The 25,942-nt window shown below is 34.7% G+C and overlaps 1 protein-coding gene and 1 pseudogene across 1 annotated transcript in view; one reads left to right on the forward strand and one right to left on the reverse strand.

The window, feature by feature from the left end:
- LOC136035061 (F-actin-uncapping protein LRRC16A-like) overlaps window positions 1-8,842 on the reverse strand; it is a gene marked incomplete in the record, with an annotated part of 202,446 nt that extends 193,604 nt beyond the window's left edge. Inside the window, 2 exon segments of the mRNA XM_065716658.1 lie at window positions 1,943-2,063; window positions 8,780-8,842. Coding sequence (XP_065572730.1) covers window positions 1,943-1,982 — 40 coding nt within the window.
- Window positions 8,843-19,957: 11,115 nt separating this feature from the next.
- Window positions 19,958-25,942, forward strand: part of LOC136034423 (protein Star-like) — a 57,290-nt pseudogene continuing 51,305 nt past the window's right edge.

Consider the following 25,942-nt stretch of genomic DNA (forward strand, 5'->3'; position numbering starts at 1 on the left):
CAAGGGTCCAGGAAGAGGCAGCTCCCCTCAAATAAAAAGATAATCTCTGTTCGTTTTAAGTTTCGTGTTGCTCCTTGCTTTCATTTGGGGAAACCCGTTTGCAACCGTTTTTTAGAATTTATGTTACTTATTGGACCGGGTCGCTCTTTACTTACAGTTCGTTACTACAAACTGTTTGATTGCAGTCAGTATAATGATTCCATAGATTCTGTTCAAATTGAAACCAAACAGTTTGTGGCAACGAACTGTAAGTAATGAGTGACCCTGCTCAATAGTAACCGAAACTTAAAAAATTGAATATTGATTTCAAATATATATGTTTCATCAAGTTTACTCTTACCCATCAAAAGTTACAAGCCCGAGAAAATGTGCGTTATTTTCGAAAATAGAGGGAAACACCCTTTGAAAGTCAGACAACCTTAATGAAAATCACACTATCAGATTCATCATATCAGAGAACCCTACTGTAGAGGCCTCAACCTCCTATCTTCAAAAGTGCCTTTGTGTTTGAATAGTATTTCTTAAGGAATTGTGACAAAATATCAAACTTTAAAAAGTAAAAAAAACGAATTTACACACATTTGTCATCTTTCTTCTGGGGTAAAAAATTACGAAGTTCCAAAGCATTGCACATAGAAGCTTGAAATCTCTAGGTAGGATTGTCTGAAATGGTGAATAAATTGGTGTTTGATTATTGCTTGACTTTTAAGGGGTGTTTTCCTGCTTTTCAAACATCAGGCAAAGCTTGTAGCTTCTAATGGGTAACTTTAAATTTGATTAATCTTACATATTTAGATTCAGGATAAAAATTCTTTTTTCTTATGTGTCAATTGTGGTGACTGAAAACAAAATACATTTAAAATATCTTCTTTTTTTAGCTTAATAAATCCAAAATTATTAAGACTTTCAGGAAAAAATATCAGCATATGCATCAAATTGTCAATCCACATTCATTCGTTGTTGTTTTTTCAGTAATCTTGGTAATGATAGTTTTTTAGAAAATTTCTTTTTAAGAAATGAAAACACATAGCTCAAAATAAAATATATTTCAAAAATAAATAAAAAATAAATAATTTCAAAATAAATAATATTTAATGTTTTCAATTTGTTACTTTAAAAAATAACAAATTATTGAAACTGCATGGAATAAATATTAGTATATGTAAACTAAAATGACAATTCAGTCATTTTTTTTATAGTAAAATACCAATTATGTTCTGGTCTTGAGAAGGCATGGGGGGGTTATCAGCCCTACTTTATTTTTGCTCATTTTCTTTGAAAAACTTTTTTGTGGAAAAATAAAAAATTAAATTAATCTTTGAGAAAGACTGCTCAAACATAGAGGCCGTTGAATTTGAATGAGAAGTATTTTTGAAGAACTATTTTGAAGACTTTAGTGTAAAAGTGAAGATTGAGGAAGGGGTAGCTTCATCATATAAGGAATAATAACTTATCCCACAAATCTTTCTTAAATCAAAAAGGGGGATATAGTCGAATTTACACTTAGGTTTAAACCAGATAGTTTTGTGCCCCTCCCCTCCAAATTTTTGTCTGGCTCGTAAAAACGTAATAAAAATTAACATAAACATATTTTAGGCGTTTTTTGAAGTTTTTTGTAGCCCCCACCCCAAAAACAATTATTTTGTACACAGAATTGTCAGAATAATTAGAACCACAGAATTATCAGATGCTGAAATCTTAGATTAAATTTGAATCATATAACCACACGCCTCTTCATCTCTTAATATTCCTGTTCATCAGTCAGAAACTAGTTCCTAGTATTTTATTCAGTATTTTGTATTCAATAGCCATAATTAAATCCCTTGCAGCCAAATTATTAGTTCCAAGCAATAAGGAATTCGTGACTAAACAGTTACTTTACCTGTAAATGGAACACAATAAAAATAACTTAAATTGATTAAGAGTCAACAAAACTAATTACCATGCAAATCCCTTGTTATTGAATTTCTCACAGCCATCATGGATGCAATTGAAAGGAAGACTGGAATGTTATCAAACTAAAACATTTTCAGGATGGTGGCAGTCTCACAACAGACTATAGCCTTAAAAAGAAAAATATGAAATTAGCTTATGCTAAAACCTTTGCCCAATATTAACACATATTTTCTGTTAGGAGCCATAAAGGTCCCATGAAGAATAATAATTCATAACTTAAGAACAATCCTTAAATATTACATTAGCTTAGCCTAAGGAAAGTACTAAATGTTTAAACATATTTGGACAAATAAAAGCTTAGCTTGCAATTGACACCCATAGTTGCTAAACATTTTCTTTTAATGCTTAAATAAAACAATGACTAAATTTTTACTTTTTTTCTCAGTCATTAAAGTCCAAGCCTTGCTAACCAAATATTACCAATTACACAATTATTTATGCGTTGCTTCGAGCATAGTAGAAAGTCACCCATGACTCATTACAGAGACTCTTTCTTCAAGATATCCACAAACAAACACTATGGGATCCAAAGGTCTAGGGTATATGATGTCCACTCAAAATCAGCCATGAGACTCAAGCTTGCAAACGTGGACCTTCCATTTGGTTCATGTAATCCCTCAGTATTTATAGTTTGGGCCATTTAACTTACACGCCATCAATGCGTGTACAAATGTGCAAAATGGGGGGAGGCAATAAACATATTTTTTGTATTTCCCGCTTTGATTCCTTATGACTATAGATTTAGATATTTGTAAGTTATCAAGTTTAAAAATAGAAAGGCATATTTACATGTAAGGTAAATAATACCTTTTTTTTTACTTTTCTCTCCAATGCTTTATATTTTACATAAATTTGAGATATAATGAAAATGGAGCATTTCATAGAAATAATAGCTCTGCCTAGGCATTTGTAATCTACAAATAAATAAGCATGAGAACATACAAACAGAAGACAGGATATTGACAATGAATTGCTGTGTTGAATAGGCTGAATCATTCCATCAAACTTTCCAACAAGCCTATACAGGATAGGCAATCCCTTTTCAAACAAATTCGCACTTTATATTTAAGAAAAAAAACTTATTGTAGGTAAATAAAGATTTTAGAGTCTTCATGAGTTTATATTTGATGGCTTTAAAAAATTGTGATGCTGTAAAAAGAAAATTCAAAGATACCAAAGAATGCCCTGTGTTGTCCATGTTTCCACCATGCTCTAAGTTTTTCTATGTCATAAACTTCTTCTGTCCAAAGTGTTAGAAACTCGATTTGAGCTATAAAAGAAATAGTTGCTTTTTTGATGCTTCTGCAAAGTGCAATTATGCTTTAACCAAAGTAATGACAGCATTACTGTCTCTCATGTGTGAAACACCATGTATTGGAAATCATGATTTTCTCCTTACTGCAGTTTGTGGTAGAGCCCTTTAAAATCGTCAAAGCTCTTAAGATCATCAGCAGCTGAACAGAATGCACAACTACAGTAAAAGCAAAATCCTTATTGACCACTATGACATCTTCTAATCTCACAGTAACCATTTACACTTTTAGTAATGTTAAATATATAAAAAAGAGCTTTTTCAACCAAAAGTAAGGAGGAAAATTAAAACTTAAAATGAACAGAAATAATTATGTGTAAGAGGATAAATAAAAATTCAAATAGGGATAAAATCATTTTAATTAAGTTCCGTAAAAATACTAGATATTTCAGTCCAAAAAAACAGTGATCATTTTTGTGATAAAAAGGCAGTGGGGTCTTGGTAAATATCTATATGTATATAAGTGGGTTCTCCCATCAACACCTTGCTCTTCATACTTAAGCTTCTTAGTACTTCAAAAAAGCATCTTATTGTTCTAATTAAATTACCCTTGTGTTTCAGAAGTGGTTCTCAAAGAACTGGAACAAAATTTAAACTTTAGTGTAAAGAGAGAGATGTTGATAAGGGGTAATCCTCCTCATATACATAATAATTTCTGCTTGCTTTCAGTTTTAATTGTGCTCCTTACTTTTGGTTGAATATACTTAAACTTCTTTATTTAATTTCTGGATCGTTTTTTTTAATAATGCCAGGAAATCTGGCTCCACCTCCACAGAAAAATTCCCCCTCCCCATGGAAATATCTTCTAGACCATTCAATCCCAGTGAAAATTTATCCTGGACAATTACCCTTAAGATCTCCATGCATAAAATTGAGTGGGCAAAGAGAAAGCAAGACATATAAAAAGACCTTTGTCAACAAATTCTGGCAAATTCCTTCAGTGTAAGATTTCCCAGGAACCCCCCCCCCCCTTTTCAACAGAAAATTTTCCCTAAGAAAAATTGCCCAGCAAAAAGTTCGCCCCCCCCCCCCCAAAAAAAAAAAAAACTATATATAATGAAAAGAGAAATCACCAATGCAACAGCACACTTTAACTATGCTGACCAAAATAGCTATTTCAAAATTTTGATTGAGTGGTTTTGGAAAAAATTGGGCATAAGAGGGGGCCTAGTTGCCCTCCCATCATTTTGGTCACTTAAAAAGAGAACTAGAACTTAAAGTTTCCATTTGATTGAGTCCTTTCCCAATATTCTAAGACCAATGGGTTGATGTGATCACCCCATGGAAAAAAAACAAATAAACACACATCCTTGATCTTTCTTCTGGCCAAAAACACTAAGTTCCGAATTTTCTCAGGCTCATGAATGCCATGTGTGACCGTTTATTCCTGTGAATGGTAATACTAGACTTAATGAAACTTATATATTTAGAATCAGCATACTAAGCCAATCCTTTTGATATATCAGTATCAAAATTCGTTTTTTTAGAATTTTAGTCACTAATCAGCTGCATTGCTCCTTATGTACAGTTCATTACCACAAATTATTTGATATCTGGTCTGCTTTTACTGGTGTGCATGTAACTGAACCCTAGTGGATCTGACCAAAGGGTAACTGAAATCCCATTCAACTGACCCCATGCAATTCAGCCCTTGTTCAACTGAACCCCCTTGCAACTCAACCCCAATTACAATCCCCACTTGGAACCCTGTGCAACTCAATGTCATTTAATTAAGCCTTTATGCAGCTAAATTCTTGTTTAAATGAAATCAATGGCAAATCAACCCTATTTAACTGTATTCTAATGTAACTGAGCCTCCACATGACACAACCCATGTGCAGCTCAACCTCATTCAACTGAACCCCTGTTTAAATCAAGCTCTGTTTAAGTCAACCCTTGTATAGCTCCACAGCAAGTGAATATTAAGGAAAAAACTTTTCTGCCAAGAAGCAGCACAGGCTTTAGATATAAGTTATCAAAAAATGCAATTTTCCTTATATTTGCATCCCTTTGAAAACCTGATTTTGTAGAAGATAATACTCAAAGAAAGTACTGGCAAGCAAAGGGTCTAGAATTCTTTGAAATTCGAAGTTTGTGAAATTTAACTTTTTTTTTTATTAAGAATGAATTTGGTGGATGGACAAGAACAGTATTTTCTGGTGCTAAGCACTATAAAAATGTATGAACTAACAAAAACATATACCATTACATTTTTTATATGTAAAATTTGCATAACAGTAACAAATTTGCCAAAAATCTACCAATAAATTTCACTAAGCCATAAAAAGTGCCAAGTAACATGGTTACCAGGTTATCCCACTTTTTGCATGCTAGCTCTGTGGTATTATGGAGAGTTTGTAGTGATTTTGCTGTTAAAATGGTGATTATCTGTCCAACTACTGGAAATTTTGCCCTAACTCCTCAATCAGTACTTATTTCCAAATTTAGTAGTTATTATTATGACAATATATCCAACCCCCTTAATGATTCTATAAACTGAAGTGATATACAAAACTATAAGAAAACATTGTAATAATTAATTTCTCACTTTATAACTTTTAGGAAGTTTCCTTTAATAATGTTTTCATGTTTCCTTCCATTTTTAGATTGTTTTAAGTAATGTGTTTATCAAACTGTGCTTATTGTTTTTGTAACAATATAATGTTATTGACTGGGATAAGAATAATATGCACGTTAACAAAGAGATTCAAGAATTCAAGGAGTGAAAAACAACAGATAAATATGTTACTTATCTAGAACTATATGTCGACCCATTAGGAGGAGGACAGAATATAATGGCATGACAGTAACAACCATATTTATAAATAGCATTGATTAAGGAATTAAAGGAATGTGGACAGATTAGGAGGAGAATAAGGTGCAATGGCATGACTGTAACAATCATATTTAGAAATAGTATTGATAAAGGAATCAAATTGCATAGTACCAATCTTTTGTTTTATTTTAAACAACAACAAAAAAACAGAGTAAGCCATAGGCTTGTCTTATTACAAATTAACAGTAAACAAAAAAATAAGCAGCAATAAGCAAAATACAATAGACAAGAACTGAACATCTGGGTATTAATTGGTAGCACAATTTATTAATTAAGTCCTTAGCATTGCTGAGCATTTAGGCTGAGCACATTACAGAAATAACCAAATACGCGAGAATGCTCAAAAAGACAAATTCATTAAACTATTTTAGGGACACTGAGTAAACAAATCATACAAATATTATATATATTATGGTTCTGTCCTTTCTTTATAATTTCATTACATTGTAGCACTAAGATTGATACCTATTGTAGCTTTAGACCAGGGCTGTATCAGTGGGGTACTCAGTTTGTCTCCCCCCCCCCAAGAAGAAGATTTTTTTTCCTGACCCATGCAAAAGTAAAAAAAATACAGGCAAACATATTTTTGTTCCATTTCTTGATATAGCCCTTCTTTATAGACAATAATGCCTGACTAAATAAACCTATGACAAACTATCACTGCAACAGAAAATAGCTTAGTGTGAAATCAGACAATGTGCAATTTTCCTGTTGAGGTAATCCCTCATGTTTACATAAAGATCTGACAAACTTTTTAATATTTTTAATTTTAAAAGCATTAAATTAATTCTAATTTTAATTATATTAATGTTAATTTAAAATCAGAAGGATTAAAATTAATTTTAAAAGCATAAAATATGATAGAACCTCTATTTATCCTTCATAGAGAGATTCTAACCAAAGCTGTTTTAAAAGCTTGAACATGTCATTGTAGCATTTCATATAGAAGAGGAGCAAACAACTTATGAAAATGCAAAAATATATTTTTAGATCAGGGGAAGACAATTTTTTCAATCAAATTACAAAGGAAAAAAATTTTTCAATGAAAATTTCCCCCCCCCCCCAAAGTCGAATTTTTTTTAAATCTAGGAGGGTAGTAAAAATCTAAGACATGAATCAAGAGAGAACAAAAGAAATATACTATTATATTCTTTGTTTAATGTTTGTTGCAAATTTAACAGACAATATCATTATAGTTGCACTCAGTCCCCCTCCACTCTAATACAGTCATGTATTTCAAAAAGAAAATAAACTGCATAGTCATTCAGGAAATTTCTATTTATCTAACTTCATCCCAGTTGCAATTTGCTCAGCTATCTGTCCTTTTTTCATAAGTTGACCATATCTACCAATCCTGATGACAAATAATTACAAAAAAATTAAACCAACACAATCAACATTTTGTTACTATAGTGTTAAGTTCAAAAAAGGGGCATAGAATCTATTGTTATGTATTTTCTTTTAAGAAAAACATCAGAGAAAAAAGTTTCATTAAAGCTATTGTTTATCCTTACTGCTTCTTGGACAATACTTTAAAATATTTAATGAAAATCATACAGTAAACCAAAGAAAAGAAATGGGAAAAAAGATTTATAGACCTGTCAGCACTACAGCATGTGATGTCTTCCAAGAAAAATTGTAATTAAAAAATAAGTTTTCATCTTGAAATAAAGATAGGGTAAAATTCCAGTAGATTGACTTCTTGTTATCTCAGAAAGGGGTTAGGTTAAGAAAATGAAACATTCAGAGAGGAGTCTACAGGCTAAAGTATGTCCCAGGAAGGTTCTGCTTGAATGAAGTACAACAAAATTGTTTTCAGCATCACAATTATGCTCAACCCCAATTTATAAGGCTTTAAAGATATGCAAATACATCTCCTAAATTAAAAAAAAAAAAAACATCAATATGGCTCAGAATTCTACTCAAATAATAGGAATTGCATTTTTCAGAACTAAAGGCAGAGAAAAAGCAACTAGTAACTGAAGATTAAGGTAGAATGTTGTTTTGTTAAAATTTCAACAGGAATAGACCTGTCATGTAGGCAAATTTCAGGGCTCTCTTGAGGGAGAAGGAATGGAGGTGGGTACTTTAAAATACCTTCCTGGGATATACTTTAACCTGTAGATCCATCCCTGAAAGTTTCATTTTTCCTAACCTATCCTCTTCCTGAGATAGCAAAAAGTCACTCGACTAGAATATTACCATCCTAACATCCATATATACAGTTCTACATGTTACAATTTTTAGTTGCTTCCATCATTTTTGCTTTTTTTTTTCCCACTGTCTAAAATTATTTGCATTTTTCTAGGCTATTCAAACCTATTTTTTTGTCATATGTCAATTCTGCTTGTAGCTCTTTCTGTCTTTAACAGCTCAAAGAAATAATATAATTTTATTTCAGCTAATATTTTACCATTTTAAAATTATAATTACCTGTAATATACATTTTATTGTTCAGATAATAAGAAACTGAAGTCAAACACATGGACTTTTAAACTGGGTGATAAAATACACAAAACAAAACAATATTCAAACATGTTACTGCTTTGCACTTTTGGGCTGTGAAAATTGCAAGCCCTCATAAAATGCATCAATAAAATATGTAAGATACGGTTAAAATACAAAAGTTACACAGAATAGGTGAATCAAGTAAATATATAAAATACTAATTTTACAGGGGTGCATAAAAGGGCTGCCAGAATTTGAATAACCTAATCCCAAATTTTCGGAGTTTCTTCAAGAAATACCTTAAATCTACGACAAGCAACGCTGCCAGATGATAAAGACAGGACTGTACTCTCTTGAGCCCACAATTACGGTCATTTGGATAGAATTATCCTTCCAGTTATTTGTTGTATATTGGTGTTTTTCTTATGAAAGATAAGTTCAACTCTGTCTTATCTTCATAAAAGCTCTGAATAGAATACAATTTGATAATAATATTGATCTATTTCTCTACACACTAAGGAAGCAAAAGCATGGCATAAATAAAGGAAAAAAAATTACAAACATAATGTCTAAATACAGGGTAATAGCGTTTTGGTTGCAAGTTGTCTTTCTTCCAAAACTATTTGATTTTGAAAACATAGTTTCTTAACTCATCATCAAAATTTTACCTCAACTCATATACTCAAATCTTTCAACTTTTGCTTTCAGAGCAAAGATTGTTTTCAGAAGGGTTACATTACGGTTTTAAAAATCGTGGAGCTTTATCTAATTTTGTGTAAGGATCTAGTTTTGTTTATATGCATCAAGGTGTACATTTCGTTCTTAGTTGTCGTTTCATGAGCAGGACGGCTTCACTCACCTAAGTTTATGGCAGCTTGCACAACCCTAAGTCAGTATCTGTTAATTTTTTGAATAAAACTCGGAAATCCTTTAAAAACTTCAAGAAGGATCCCCGTCCTCATCGTTTCTATCCTCGCAGATTCTTCAACTATCTTTGGTTTCTCATGTGTAGAAGCAATAGCACATGCATGGGCTGAGGAGCATAATAAATTTATAAGCATCAAGTTTTTTTTAGATCTGATGCTTCGAGTTGTTTTACAAATTCTTAAATTATGCTACAATTATGCTATCTTAAAAAGGAATATGTTTGGATGCTTTTGCTTCCTAATTATGCTATGTTTAGTACAACTTTGCTAAATCTGGCAGCATCGAATCAACGTGCTACTCGATTTGAAATAAAACGCATTTCGCTCTTTTATCAATTTGGAATTATTAATTTTGATCATTATTTTAGTCCAGCTAGCTTACAAAGTTAGCTAGCTTACTTAAATTGCTCATATTTTCCTCAAGCTAAATTACTCAAATTTGGCGTTAACTCAAATTAGACCTGAAATCATTCTTAAATTTAAAAGATCCTGTCCAATTATCCCTGCAGAACAATTTCAGCTTTAATCCCATAAATTTGCAGACTAGTCACATAAATTTCCCCATTTTCCTTTAAATTTGCTTCTCTTGTATTGAAGCCGTCAGAAATAACACTCTTTTTCGCAATAGTAATATCCATCCTTCCATGTTAATTCACGTTAGACCCATATGGTACAAGCTTTTTAATTCTTGTAAAGCACTATGAATGAATTAACACCTTGATCTTTAGCTAGCTATTGTTGACCTACGTTCAACTTCAGGTGTTTTACTCTCTGTAGCCATAGCCGCTCTAGTTCTTTCACCATCAAACTCTAAATGGCTTTTCGTAACTTCTGTCACTGAGTATAGGTTAGATCCAGACGTCATGCCAATTCATCGGAAATGAATTGCGAATGAAACACAATCTGGTGCGTAGAATAGTTTCAGGTCGTGCGGTGGCGTGCGGCCAGTTTGTCTATATTTAGCCTTACGTTTTTGTAGTGATTTGTCGATTTAGGTAATCTAAGCAAGCGAACATGCTGCATAACTTGGTGAAAGTGTATCGATATTGAGTTCTAACCAGAATATGAGAATAAGAGCCTGCAGGAAAAGAAGGCAGTGGCTTCTTTAAGGGGAGGATGGGACATCTGGGCCCCCAGAATTTTTTCAAGATTTCTTAAAGAGCATATTCTCTTACTGACAGGAGACCTTTGGATATTTCCAGCACAGTTCGATATTATAATTTAAGAGGCTCAGCGCAACAAGAATTTTCCTCTTTCCAGATCTTAATTTGCTTTTCTACATAAATTGAGATTATAAATATTTTGCGATAACACACTGCAAGTAAAGAGTGACTCAGTCAAACATTAGCTGAAACTCTAAAATACAGTATTTTGATGACATTAGAGACATTAAAAGAATTGCTTTTTTTCTGATTTCTAATAAATATCCGACTCATTAGGTTTAATGATTTCCATCAAAACGTTGTCTGAGGAAGTTTCTGTTACTTTCAAAAAGGTGTTGAAACATCCTTGAAAAGACAAGGCATCTCAATAAAAATTGCACCATCAAGTTCAGCATATCACTGAACCCTGCTGCAGTGGTTTTTTGCTCCCGTCTGTAAAAATCTGGAATTTTTATTTGGTTTGCCAGATGAATGATCACAGATGTGTGTTTATTTATTTTCGTTTTATCCTAGGGATGAAGTTATCAAACCAATACCTCTAAAAGATTAGGAGAGGCCTTGTTAGAACGGATATTAAAAGTCGTAGTGCCGTTTTTAAGTGACTAAAAAGGAAATAGGTCATTAAGCCCTCTTCACACGTCCTTTTTCTCCAAAAGGTAATCCAATCCAAATTTTTAGATAGCCATTTGTCCAGCATAGCTGAAACATACAATAACTATGCCTATAGGAATTCTCAAAGAATTTTCCGGGAGGATTTTATACAGGTTGAGCTATCCCTGAAGAAGCTTTTCGTGGGGACTGAGATTTCCCATGGACTGTCCAGCGGATTTCCTATATTTATTTGAATAACAGTGAGAAACTGGATTTTTTGTATTGAATATAAGGAGCAATATTAAAACTTGAAACAAACAGATATTATTCTGTTAATGAGGGGGACTATCTCCTCAACAATAAATTGCTCTTTACGCTAAAGTCTATCTGTCTATCTCTCTCTCTCTGGAGTGTGAAACGGATTTCCCATATTTATTTGAAGAACAATGAGAAACTGGGTTTTTTTTTCTTTAATTGAATGTAAGGAGCAATTTTAAAACTTGAAATAAACAGATGTTATTCTGTTAATGAGGGGGATTATCTCCTCCTCTATAAATTGCTCTTTACGCTAAAGTCTATCTGTCTCTCTCTCCCTCTCTCTCTCTCCCCCTTCTCTCTCTCTCTCTCTCTCTCTCTCTCTCTCTCTCTCTCTCTCTCTCTCTCTCTCTGTATCTCTTTCTCGTTCTCTCCCTTACTTGTTCACTCTCTCTTCTCTTGATACTATGTTTTATCCAGCAGGAACTTCAGGATGGTCAAGGGGTATGCTATTTCAAACACCCTATATAAGTTGAAGACATATAACACGGCTTTAATTACCAAGGTATCATATTACTTTTCGACTTGAACTTGCAAAAAGCCTTTCTGTGCAAACTGTAGCACCTGACTTGTGTTTGATTGGTTTTAATACTTCATATTTTAGCGGAAGACTTTTCCAGCAGTACCTCGTCGCTACCGATATTCGTGTTGAGCGTGACCGTATTGATTTAATTAAATTTAACCGAAAAATTACTATGGCTGAAAAATACATAGGTGTCACATGACTTCTCAACTAATTAGCCTTGAAGCAGAGTTCATTCGTTGGCGAAAAAATAGTGCTACTGTCATCATTCGTCGGATAAACACGCTACTTTGCTGAGCACCATGGAGACGCCGTGGCTATTGCTCCTCTCCTTGGACCCCCAGATTTCCATATGCTGCGACTCGCAAATCTGACTGGCCTGAATTTAAAGAAGCAGAAACTATTAAATTTGGTGATAGCTCTATTATCGAATAGTCCCCCCAAGATTGTCCCCATCTCATTACTCGGATTTAATTACTTAAGTTAAGTCTACTGCCGGGCACTTTTCGGCATAGAGTGTGACGTATGCCTCCTCCACCCACTTCGGTCCATGGCGAGTATTTGCTCTTCGCCCTGTGTGATGTTTGCCATAGTCAAGAACTCGGACAGGCTGGCGGACCTACTTTTCTTTGGTCGGTCGCGAGGTCGCTCCCAACAGACTTGGATAGGGTCAAAGTCATAAATCGTCCTGTGGGTAGATGTGGTGGCATTCAAAAAAGGTGCCTGAACCATCGCAAGGTTCGCTCGGCAGCTTTAGTCAAAAACCAAGACTGCTTTGTGAGCTGCAGAAGTTTCTCATTGCTCACAAAGTCGGACCATCATAAGCCCTCAATCCTCCTCAAGCTCTTTGCATGAAATACGTCAATTTTCTTGATGGTTACAGCCGAGGCTTGCGATGTCTCAGCTCCGTAAAGCATCACATAGCCGACTAGACCATGAAGATCTGTAGGCAAAAGTATCAAGCAAAAACTTCCAGAGTTGTGGAGCACGTTGGGCTAAATAAAAGTTCAACTAAGTCCATCGAATTTTCAAAAGCGTGTATGTACAATATCTTAAGATTTTTTGGCTAAATTAATTTAGTTGACGCTTTCCTGGGATGTTGAACTAAATCAAAATTACTATGTACATCCGGCTTGTTAAAATGGTGTGTGCAATATCTTGGGAACAGTTAAGGCTATTAAGTCGGAACTTCAGAAAATATTCAGGGGAATATTGAACTCTATCAAAAGATATTATATGCATCCTGGTTGTCAGAGTGTCGTATCTTCAATATTTCAGGAACGGCTAATGACATCTAGTGGAAATTCTCAGGAAATGCTGAGGGAGATGTTGAATGGAATGAAAAGACACAAATTAGAATAGAAGGACACCAAATATTTCAATTATTAAGCCGAAAAGACAGGAATTAGAACTAGCAGATGGACATTAAATGTTTCAACTATTAAGCCGGAGACACTTAAAACTGGAAAAACGTTCATTTTGTTATCAAATAACTAAAATTGTTAATCATAATACGAACAAAAAGTAATTTAGAATAAAACTTCTTGAAAGAGAAGTTTTACAAGGAAAAGTGAAGAGCCATAATAAATCAGCACAGCTGATAATAAACCAGCTGAATAAACCAGCTAATAAACCATAATAAACCAGCTGAAGTAAATTCCTATTATACTTCAAAATCAAAATCATACAAATTATTATTAAAGAATAAGTGAAACCCAAAACGAACACATACTAAAAAAATATTTATGGCAAAACAAAAAAAACAAGTTTTAATATAGATAGATCTTAAAACGAGCAAAAAATAAGTTAAGTTTTCAAGTAAATCATAAAACAAAAAAAAATGCTACAAACAGTTTTTGTTAAACATTGCTACAAACAGAGTTTTTATTAAAACATAAATGACACAATAGAGTTTAGACTTTATTTGTCACGGAAGGGACAGTAGACTAACTGCTCTTTGTAGAAATTTCGTTGCCTTTAAGTTTAAATTTAATGTGCAGTTTAACCTTTAACCGCTTTACATTTATTTATGTTAGTTCTTCATGTATTTATGTTTGCTTTGGTCGTTTTTGTTAATTCCTGATCATTTATTCTTTATTATAATTTCTACTCGTTTTGAGTTCGAATTGTTTTATTAATTTATTTCAGTTGGTGTTAAGTTGAATATAGCTCTTTAATTTTTACTTAAAAACAGTTTTTCACCTTTTGATTTGAAAGTTAATCTCATAATAATGCAAAGATTGTCTGAAATTCTCTTCGTTTAAAAAAGGAGTGCCGTCAGTGCAATAGTCACCCTCAATACTGTGACCTGTGATTAAAATTTTCTCCCACTGGAGAAGCACAATAAACACTAATATTCATACGGTATTCAGATTTCAATATTTCTACGAAATCTGGGACTGCTAATGTTAGTCAGATTTGCTATACTCTCAAACACATAATTTTTTTTCGATCCTCTCGGTCCCATGAACAGTCCCTGATTTTTTGTATGGACTACTTATTTTCATGCTTGTGGTCTTTAAATTTGTTCTCTAACATTTCCATGAATGTTTTGTGAATAATTTTTGTTTGCCAACATTTCTATTTTCCCCGTCGTAACAAAACAGTTAGCCAACATTTAGACGACAAAAAAAGTTTTAATACAATTAATCATATTGAAAAGAAAATGCTGTACTTTTTTTCTATAGATTATCTTGCCTCTAAGGTCATCATCAGCCAGCATCACTCAAATCTTCTTAGCTTTTCTTTATCAGCTACTAGTCACAGCCTCGTATTTCCATTTTGATTTTAGTGTAACGCCTTGGTGCCAGTTACAAGCTCGTTTTGATGCACCTATCTATGTTAGATTATATTTTACAGATGGCATAACTGGTAGCAAAAGTTTTGAAAATGAGCTAATATTGACTTTTGTTGCAAACTGGTCTTTTGACAAAATTGCAGTTTCTTGTATTGACTATAGAATGACATTTTATTGTAAACTGAGGATTAATGCACTTAGATAGATTTGTGGATATTTAACTTATCTTATTCTGTTTTCTTAGCCTCAAGTTGCTAAACTACAAATAATGAACAAGAAGTTTTATTTTTTATTAGCAATTTCTGCTGTCTTCATGCTTCTGCTGAACTTGAACATCATAGATCTGAATATGGTAACCAGTAAGCTATTAAAGAGTGAATGCAATTTAGGTAAAGTTTACTTACTATTTTGGCCATGAGTATTTATGTAGGCTATTATCAAAATAGATAAAAGCTATAGCCTATATTCAATAGAACCTAGGATATATAAGTTAGTGTGCCATGTAGACCTAGGTTAATATTTTATATGAAAAGGCCTTTGCTGTGTTAGAAGTTATTTGAGATGGTAGACTAAACCTTCAGGAATTAGCCTAATTATCTATTTTTGAGAATGATAAGTAACATACTAGGCTCTTGGCTCTACTGAAAGAAAGATTATAATAGCAAAAGAGTAATCTAAATCCATTTGAGGTAAATTTGGAAACAATTTCTTTATTTACATATATATATAGGCTAGCTTAAATATTCTTGTATTTACACATATAGAATTGCAATCACTTCCATTTTCATTGATTGGATATTTAATATCCAAATCTTTAATAGTTTAGAAACAAACATGGGCTATGTATTTGTACATTAGGGAGATGAGGGTAAAGCATAGCAAGTATTAAATATGTAAACTAACCATTGCTGTAATTAATGTATGCTATGCTTTACCCCCCCCCCCCCCCCCCTATTGTGAAAATATATAATAACTCAATAATGGTGAGTTTGTAGTAGTTTTACAAGAGAGAAAAGATGTTCAAAAGTCAAAATGCATCTATTAACAATAGTTTCATGACCCAAAACAATTGCTCAGGTAATACCAACATTGACTATGTTAAGTACCCAACATTCACACATCCTCTCAACTATGTCAATAGTTAACTCATTCAAAAATATCTATTATACCATATAGAAAAAGATTTGTTTCTATTGGATTTGTCTCAATTTAATCAATAAGATTAAGATTAGTTTAAATATCTTGCCCATAAACAATACTAAATAGGCTATTTAAAATGTATCAATGGTCTGTCAAAGCCTATTCCTAAACACATTTTAAGCTTAAGTCTTATCTTAGAAAATGCAGTATAATCTTGGACAAAGGGTCTTTAAGCTAGAACCATGTACTTATTCTTGTATTTAGATTACAGACAGACTCAATCTTAGACAGAGTTAGTCTAAGCCAAGTGTTATAAAGCAGAATAATTATATTTAAATGTACTTAGCTGTAAGGATAACTTTTTTTCTAAATTTGATACTGAAAACAATGTTTTCCAAGACTATAGTCAGCTAATTTTGGCAAGCATAGCCCTAATTATCAGCCAATTGTAACTAGGCATATCTAAACCATGCATATCATATCCAAGATTAGAAGTCTTTTATCAATGTTTCAAAAGATACATTTTAATCAAGATATATATCAAAGATTAGGCATTATATGAGCTAGTGTTGGGCAATATTAGATATTGATGTTTTGCACCAAATATCAATATCAAATATAAGGACCTAAATAGCAATATTAAAAGCAAGATGATTTTGGCTTTTTCTGGTATCTACTGGTGAATTTCAGCAGTGTACAAACTACTGATTTATGTATACTGAGACGTGGCATGCACAGCTGTGTCCAAAAGTTGACAAAGGCCTGTTCTCAAACTATATTTAGTGTGTTTGGATTCCCAAATGTTGCTGAGAACCTCCAAAAGTCTTGGCTATCTTAAATATCCTCTAAGTTTATAGTCCTTGTGTAGATCACACTCCAGGTCAGGTCACAATTGCCACATGACTCAATTCCTGTTTTTAGAAATTGTATATTGCATGTGACAATCATCCTCAAGTTGAGAGTAAAATAGCAAGAAACATTGATTGGGCCTTACTTGAATCTGTATAAACAGATGCAAGTGCTTTCATAGTCTATTTGATTCAGCTGCTACAGAATCAAGCCAGTTTGTGGGGAGCATATGGTAGATTTTTGTAGTCAATGCAAAGCAAGCTTTGTCAGTAGCTGCATCTATCATGGTTTTCTAGATTTTCAGTAGGGAGTCTTTAGTTTCAAAGAAAAACTGATCCACTCATGGAAGTCTTGTTGGGTCTCCATTTGGGTCTCCAAAATACATGTACAAACTTGTCATTAAGTTAGTGTCCATGCCCACCACCAATATCCTTTCTTAAAATGAATTCCAAGCTTGATCACTTAATCAAATAGTTGGTGGTAAAAACTGTGTGTAAGGAGCAACTTGGCCCAATAACAACTGAAACTGTGAAACAGAGACTCTTGATAACAACAATAGATACATAAAATGAATTGGCTTTTTATGCTGACTTCAGATATATAAAATTCATCAAGTTTCACATACCCATCCAAAACTACAAGTCTGAAAAAATTGTATAAACAATTTATATAGAAATTGGTTTTAGACTGAGTGGGAATGCCCCTAAAAAGTCAAAGTATCTTAATAAAAATCCCACCACCAGATTTGGCATATTAGAGAACCACACTGTAAAAATTGCCTGTTTTCATGTGCAAAAATGTAAAATTTTGTAATTTTTTCCAGAAGAAAGATGACTAATGTATGTTTATTAGTTCAGTTTGTTTTTTATTCTTTTTTTGCCAGAGTAATTGTATCAAACCAATTCAATTTTTTTTCAATTCAATTCGTTTAATAACAAAAAACAAATCACACACTATAAACTAACTACACCCTAAGAGAGCACTGCCCGTAAAGGGTGACTGTATTCATTCAATCATCAAGAATAGAAATATAAGGTAAGAAGAGAAAAGAAGAAGAAGGGAAAAGAAAAGAAAACAAATGTAAATTAATAAAATAAAACATAGAGAACTATCAGTAAAAGAAATTAGGGTTTAATTCAATGTTTTCCATTAAGAAGCTTTTAATCTTACTTTTGAACTCTGGTAGGCTATTAGCATTTCTCAAAGTATTTGGCAAATAATTTCATATTTTTGGTCTGGTAAATCTAATTGAAAAACCAGATGACGTGAGACGTCTCGCTTCTGTAACTAGTTGCGATGCATGCCAAGTATCATGCTGGTGAATTTCATCATTCCTTCAAAAAACTGACATAAACGACTCAGGTGCGGTATTTGTGCTTACTTTATATAAAGTTTCTGCAATCTTTTTTTCTCGAAGTCGAGCCACATTTAATATCATAAGTTGTATTAAAAACGCCTTCACACTCAGACGAGGCTCAAGCTTGCAAATTGTACATATAGCTTTATTCTGAAGAATTTGAACTTGCTTCCATTCTGACTTATAATTTGAAGCCCAAATGCTTATTCCATTAAAAAGATATGAGTGGAATAGACTAAAATATAGGATCAGTAATATTTTATGGGGAAAAATAAATTTCAGTCTATGGAGAATACCAACAGCTCTTGACAGCTTCATACAAAGAAATTTAATGTGGATTGCCCAAACCAGCTTTTCATCAATTATTATACCTAAATATTTAATGTGGTCAATCTTTCAATTTTTTCATGGTCTGCCGTATTTATCTTGCTATTGTAAACTGGGTCATTTCCATGTTTAAAAATGATATACTTTGTCTTTTTTATATTAAGGGAAAGCAACCGCTCTTCAAAGAATTCGTTTGCTGCCTGGAGGCAAACTTCAGCGTTTGTAATTAGTTCCTCATGGTTTTTATGTTTTAGAAATAGTACTGTGTCGTCCGCAAAATTTATTATATATGCAAAGGGGATATCAGCCAAAAGTTCATTCACATAAATTAAAAAAAGTAATGGTTTAAGAACTGATCCCTGGGGCACCCCACAAGTTACATCGAATGAATCTGAGAAGATACCATTAGCAAGTATTTTACAACGTCTATTTGTTAAGTATGGCCGAATCCATTCAAAAACCGTCGATTTTATCCCATATCCTTCTAATGTTTCAAGAAGGATGTCAAAATCAATGCAATCAAAAGCTTTTGTTAAATCTAGAAAAATCGCCAGAGAATATAAACCATCATATTGCGCCGATTTTATATTCATTATGAGATCCGTAATTGCGAGTTCAGTGGATCTGTTTTTCCGAAATCCGTATTGTTTATCAGAAAGAATTTTATTAGCTTCAAAGTATTCATATAGTCTTTTTGTAGCAAGCTTTTCATATATTTTTGAAAAAATTGGAAGTAAGCTAATTGGTCGATAGTTATCAATTACTGTTGGATCTTCTCCTTTAAAAAGTGGAATTAATTTGGATTCTTTTAGTTTAGTAGGGAAAATACCTTCGTCAAGGCTTCTGTTTATAAGGACTGTAAGAGGCTCAATGACTGCTGGTTGTACTTTTTGTATTAGTTGCAAAGAAAGCCCATCTAGGCCTCTTGACCTTGTCCCTTTAATTTCACAAACGCATTTTTTTACTTCATCACATGTAACAGACAGAAATTTTTGCATTTCTGCCATTGTCTCTTGTTTCTTTAGTTTTGGAGGTGTTACCTGTGTCATTAGTTTTCTTTTTGATTTTGCATTCGACAGTTTATCTTTTATTTTTTGTCCCACATTTACAAAAAATTAACCAAGAAGACTTGAAATTTCTTCTGGTGATTGTATTGATTCTTTTTCACTTACTAGTTCTTTTATATGATGTATTTTTTCTGATTTATTTGGATCAATGACCGAATTAATTATTTGCCAGGTTTTCCTGGGGTTCCCATTTGCATTTTTAAAACTCCTTTGAAAATATATTTCCTTTGCATTTCTTTTCAGCTGGTTTAACTTATTTCTATATTCTTTAAACTGGTGAAAATTCTCTTCAGACGGATCATTTAAATATTGTTTATAAAGAGTTTTGCAGTTGTTAACAGAAACGAGAAGTCCCCGTGTCATCCATGGTTTTCTGGGCAAATGCTTACGCTTTGGATCCTCCAACACAGGACAGTGGTAATTATAACTGCTAGTAATTAAATCAATAAATGCCGAATACGCTGAATCTGAATCAACGTGGGCTTGAAAAAAATTTTCCCACTGAATACAATTTAAGCTTAGTACCAGATCTGTAATATTTTTTTCTGATTCATCTCGCCGATTAAGCCTGTAATTCGGTTCTGACTTAATATTACTTTTGTCCATCACTACATCAGTGAAAGTAGTGAAATGATCTGATGTTTCAAATAATAGTACTTCTACAAACTTTCTAACAATATTTTGGTGAGATACAAATATATTATCAATCAGAGTCGTGGACGTTGGAGTTACCCTTGTGGGTATTTGGACTACAGGCAGGTAACCATATGACATACAGTTTTGAAGAAATAAGAGATTTTTGTTATTTTTTAACGATAGTAGATCCATATTAAAATCCCCAAGCATTATTACCAGGTACTGATGACACTTCAACTTTGATAAAAGCTTTTCTAGTTCATCCATGAATATTTCCGTATCACCTGACGGGCTATGATATACCAACACCATTAGAATTTCCTGATGATTTAATTTTACCTTGAGACAGAATGACTCAAATATTCCTTCAACACGAATATTAAAATCAGGTATTAGCGAATAATCAAGTCCTAGACCACCTTTCCTTAGCTTTTCACGGTGAATACTTCTAACAAGAAACCTGTAATATCAAGCATTTTCTTATCCATACTCTCTGTAAGGAACGTTTCTGTCAGCGCTAGAACATAAAATTGATTATTTCTACTAACAACTTCAGATATTTCATCATATGCTGTCTTTAATGACTGACAATTAAAGTGACCAGCCCTTAAGTCCGACTTATTTACCTTTTTCGAGCACTCACATATCTGCATGATATAATATCTACCAATAATTCTCTCTGTTCTTTGTCATCTTCACCTAGCGTTGTGTTTATCAAAGAATCTAGGCACAGAGGATTTTTTTCAAACTGTTCTAGTCGATTCATCTGTATAACGCACTAAATGAACTAATTAATTAATCACTGACACAATGCAATTACTCCCTGTCTTGTTACATTACTGGTTGAGAAGGATCGGGCAATGCAATTATGTCATCGACATTCGTAATTCGCTTTGTAGTTGACCCTATTTTGGCCATGATTTTTCCGTCTACTGTCCAAACATTCCGATTTCCAACTTTGTCTTTAGTAGCATTGAGGAGGTCTAGCCTCGCTTTAGTCAAAGACTCAGAAATGAAGAGACCTGTTCCTTTTAATTTTTTTCTTTCACCCAGTACTGTTTTTGCCAACAAAACTGTTCTGAAGCTCACCTCAAAAGATGTCTCTCTCCTTTGTCTCGTTGCCAATCTTTCGAACATCACTTATATCAGCTATGCTGAGGTCACTAATTTCCAGCTTTTTTTTCATAATGTTCAACAGATTTAATGACACAGTTCGTGAGGCGGAAACCTCTTTCACGCCATGTATGACCAGCTTTGTTGCCTTCGCTTCCTGTTTCAAAGAGTCAATCTCACACCATGGCGAATTGACTGACTTTTCATAGGTCGAAATCATTTTTTCAATTCGCAGTAATGACTTAGGGTATAGTTCAAACTTCATGTCGTATTCGATCTTCAAGCTGTCGTGGACAGCTTGAGTGATTTTTTCAATCTGAGAAGTTGTAATTCCTGGCTTAGTGTCCTTTGGTTTTTCTACTTGTTTTGTGATTTCAGCAGAAACCGTTGTGCTAATATTGGCTTGATCGGACGCTATCTTGAGCGCTATTTGATCAAGCGATTCTCGAAGCGAAGTTGCGTTACTCGAGACAGTTCCACCAAGATCCGGATTTTGAAGCATTTCTTTTAGTGATTTTGCCACTGCGGGCCTTTTGTCGGTTTTGGCCACTTCATAACCAACATCGTATTCCATTAGGGACCCAGCAGTAACAATTGCGAGTTCGTTTTTACCTCCGTAGCAGAGTACTTGGTACTTAACTTGACCGTCCTTAATTGTTATAACTTTTATTATCTTCACGGGCCAGCTTTTGTAGTGTGTAAATCTGCAAAACACTGTTTCACCAATTGTAAACATCCTTTCCATCAGTGGGCGGGGACAGAAACTATCACTGAATATATCTCGATACTCAAAGTTTGATTATAGTCCAAAAATACGGTAAATGACTTATCTTATTTGAGGTCTTTAATTAATTCAATATATAATCCTTTTTCCACCAATGGTTCAGATTCAGTCTCTAATTAATTCAGAAAATAATCCTTTTTTTCACCATTTAATCTGTTGCGTAACACTGAAATCACTATTCAAAATATAATCCTTTTTCAAAACTGGTCTTAACTGGACGAACTGGAGAGGGCTTGCTCCAATGAAAATTACAGTTTTAGTTCCCTATTTTGTGACCAAAACAATTAGAGGGCAACTAGATTGCCCTTCCCTCCTACACTCCTTTTTTCCCAAGTCATCTGATCAAAATTTTGAGATAGCCATTTTGGTCAGTATAGTTGAAAAGGTAAGTAATCATGCCTCTGGAGATGACACAGACCTGCAAGTCCCTGGACAAAGCATTTTAAGCTACGAAATTTGTCTAGTGTTTATATATAGTGTTTGTTATTGGGAAGTAAACAGACATTTTTGAGGTGGTTGATTTTTCTGTGGGGGGAATTTTCCAAAGGCAGAATTTTCTGCAAGAAGAAAGGTTTCTTGGGATGAACTTTCAAAGGGAAACTATTCACAGGAGAACCAGAATTCTTATGCAAAATTCATTTTATTAGGCATACTTTCTCTTTGCCAATTCAATTATATATTTTAAGATATTCTGGGGAAATAGCCTAAGTAAGATTTTCAAAGGAGTTAGAGTTGCCTGAGGGATATTTGTGTGGGGTTTGTAATTTCCTGCAGGAGAAATTCTACATGGAGGAATTTATGCAGGAGAAGCCTTCAATTGAGACATTGGGTGTGGAGTTTCCAGGAAAAATTTTCCACAGAGGGAGGTGCAATGATTTCTTTGATGTACTATTCAGTTAATAGTATATTTGACCCAAGCACCTGTAACAAAAGCATAATAAGCCAACTGCAAGCAAGCACACAAGCATTAATATATAAGCAAAAGCAAGCAATGAGTTCACTTCATCTTCCTTCTTTTCTTCATGTGATTCAAGGATGGTTTTTTTTGTATATGCTCAACTTCAACATCGCCGGGGGTTTCACCTGACGACCAGAACAATTTTCCTTTTTTTTATTATTAATTCTGTACAATAAGCTCACTTCATCTTCATTTTTTTTGGTACAACAAGTTCATTTCATCTTTTTTTTCTTTTCTTTTTTAATTCAGTACAATTTCATCTTTTTTTTAAATACAGTACAATCAATTCATTTCATCTCCCTTCTCTTCTACAAATTCAACTTTGTTTGGGGTTTCACCTGACGACCAGAATGAGTTACCATTGCGTTTCTTCCATGGTTAATCTGCTCTGCCTGAGCCAGATCCGTTGCCTCCGTCTCTTTGTTTGTGACACCTTGCTTTGGTCTTGGAGACTCCACTATAGGGGGGTCCTGAGTCTTTTGGGAATCAGCTAAGGGATCGGGAACATTCTTTGATGGCCAGACGCTCGAAGTTTCGACTTGGCAACTAGCACCATTGTGCAGGTCAGTTACCATTGGGTCTTGTCTTGATTTGATATGTATTCTGTTGCGGCGGAACGTCCCTCCTTCTTCGAGATGCACATAGTATGAACAAGGGCTGTCGTCAGTCTTGCAAACTGTTGCCTTTTTCCAGGTTCCCTGGTCAGTCAACTGGACCCACACTTTCTGACCCATTTTCAGTGGTTCCATATTCCCCGCAAGCTGATTATAGTTTTTGCTTTGTGCCTCTTGGGCCTTCTCCCTCTGTTGTCTGAATCGGTCAAATTGGAAGGCTCCTGGTTGCAAAGTTTGTGTGATGCTGGGCAGGAGTGATCTTCGTTGGCGTCCCACCATTATTTGAGCCAGGGCAAATCCATCAATGGGTGTGTTCTGATTCTCCAATAGTGCAAGATACGGGTCTCTCTTGCTCTCAGCGGCCTTCAGCATGAGTCTTTTAGCTATTTGAACATCCTTCTCACTTAAGCCGTTGGACTGAGGGTTGTTTGGGCTTGAGTGTATTATTCCCCAGTCAGTCATGAATTGCTCAAATTCCTTTGTGATGAACTGTGGGCCATTGTCAGTTGTAAGTCGCTCGGGAATCCCATAGCGGACGAAGTAAGATTTCAGTTTCTTGATGACCTGCCGTGACGTGGTGTTTGTCAGGCGATCAATCTCAAAGAACCGACTCACGTAATCGACAGTGACCATGTAATCCTGTCTGTTGAGCTGGAACAGGTCAGCAGCTACATGCTGGAATGGGTAGTCGGGTATTTTGTGCAGGATCATCGGCTCCTTCTGTTGGTTCATGGCAAACTTAGCGCATACCTCGCACTGGTTGACCAGCCTCTCGATATCTCGAGTGATGCCTGGCCAGAATACAGACGTTCTTGCCCTCTCATTGGTCTTCACCACTCCTAGATGGGAAGAGTGTAATTGGCCTAATATGCCTGCTCTCATGCATCTCGGGATGACTATGCGCTCCCCTTTAACAACAAGGCCATCAAGTTCTGCCAAATCATGGCGATAATTCCAGAACGGCCGAAGTTTTCTGTCTAGGCTCTTTTTATTGTTTTGCCAATCCACTTGTATTGTTTCTAACAGGGAGTTCAGTGTTTCGTCTTTATTCGTTTCTCTACGTATTTGTGCTAGCCTTTGGCTTGCTATGGGTACAGTTTGAAGGACTGAGTGAACCAGAATTTCCATGTCCACCTGCGACTCAATGTCTGTATCCGCAAGGTTCAGGCGGGCTAGGGTGTCCGCTACAGGGATAGTCTTTCCAGGTTTGTATCTAAGCTTGATATCGTACAGCTGAATAGCCAACATCATTTGCTGCAGCCTTGGAGGTGCCCTTTGTATAAACTTCCCAAAGATCGACTCAAGAGGCTTTTGGTCTGTGGTCACGCATATCGTTCTTCCGAACAGATACTGGTGAAATCTTTTGCAAGCAAAGGTTATTGCGAGCATCTCTTTTTCCATTTGGGAGTCATGCTGCTCCCTCTCACTTAGAGAGCAAGATGCAAAAGCAATGGTTGCTCCATCTGTTGATAGCTGGGCACCCAGACCATGTTGGGAAGCATCTGTGATCACCTCTATCTCCTTGGCCTCTGGATCAAAGTAGGAGAGGTTTTTGGAGATTGCATTCTGAATCCCTCTCTTGGCCTCCTCGTGGCTTGTATTCCATTCGAACTTTTGCTGTTTGGACAGGTCTCTGAGGGGTTTGTTCAGCGTAGCCAGGTTGGGGATGTATCTAGACAAGTAATTGTACATTCCTAATAATGTCTCTAGCTCCTCCTGGTTTCAGGGTACGGGCATGTTTCCTAACGCCTAGGTTTTCTCTGGGTCTGGGGCAGATGCCGCTTGTTGTCAGTCTGTGTCTGAAGTAGGTGATGGAAGTAGTGTCGAAAACACATTTTTCTTTGTTGAAACGCACTCCCTTGTCTCTTGTAGCTTGGAGTACTGCCCTCAGCTTGGCGTCATGTTCAGCATCACTACAACCAATGCCTGCAGTATCATCAACGATCAGCCCGATATCCAGTTCTGTAAAGACCTCTTCCATCTTTCGCTAGTATTTGTCCTGCGCTAAATTCAATCCGAATGGGTATCGGTTCCATTTATACCGGCTGTACATGGTCTTGAATGTTGTCAACTCAGAGGATGGTTTGTCCAACACCATCGACCAGTATCTATTTTGGGCATCCATCTTAAAGAACTTCTTTGTACCTTTGCACTTCGCTGCTACTTCATCAAACAAGGGTATATGGTAATGCGGCCTCTCAATTGCTCTGTTTAAATCAACAGGGTCCAA

Source organism: Artemia franciscana, chromosome 13 (assembly GCF_032884065.1).
Source record: "Artemia franciscana chromosome 13, ASM3288406v1, whole genome shotgun sequence".
Taxonomy (NCBI): domain Eukaryota; kingdom Metazoa; phylum Arthropoda; class Branchiopoda; order Anostraca; family Artemiidae; genus Artemia; species Artemia franciscana.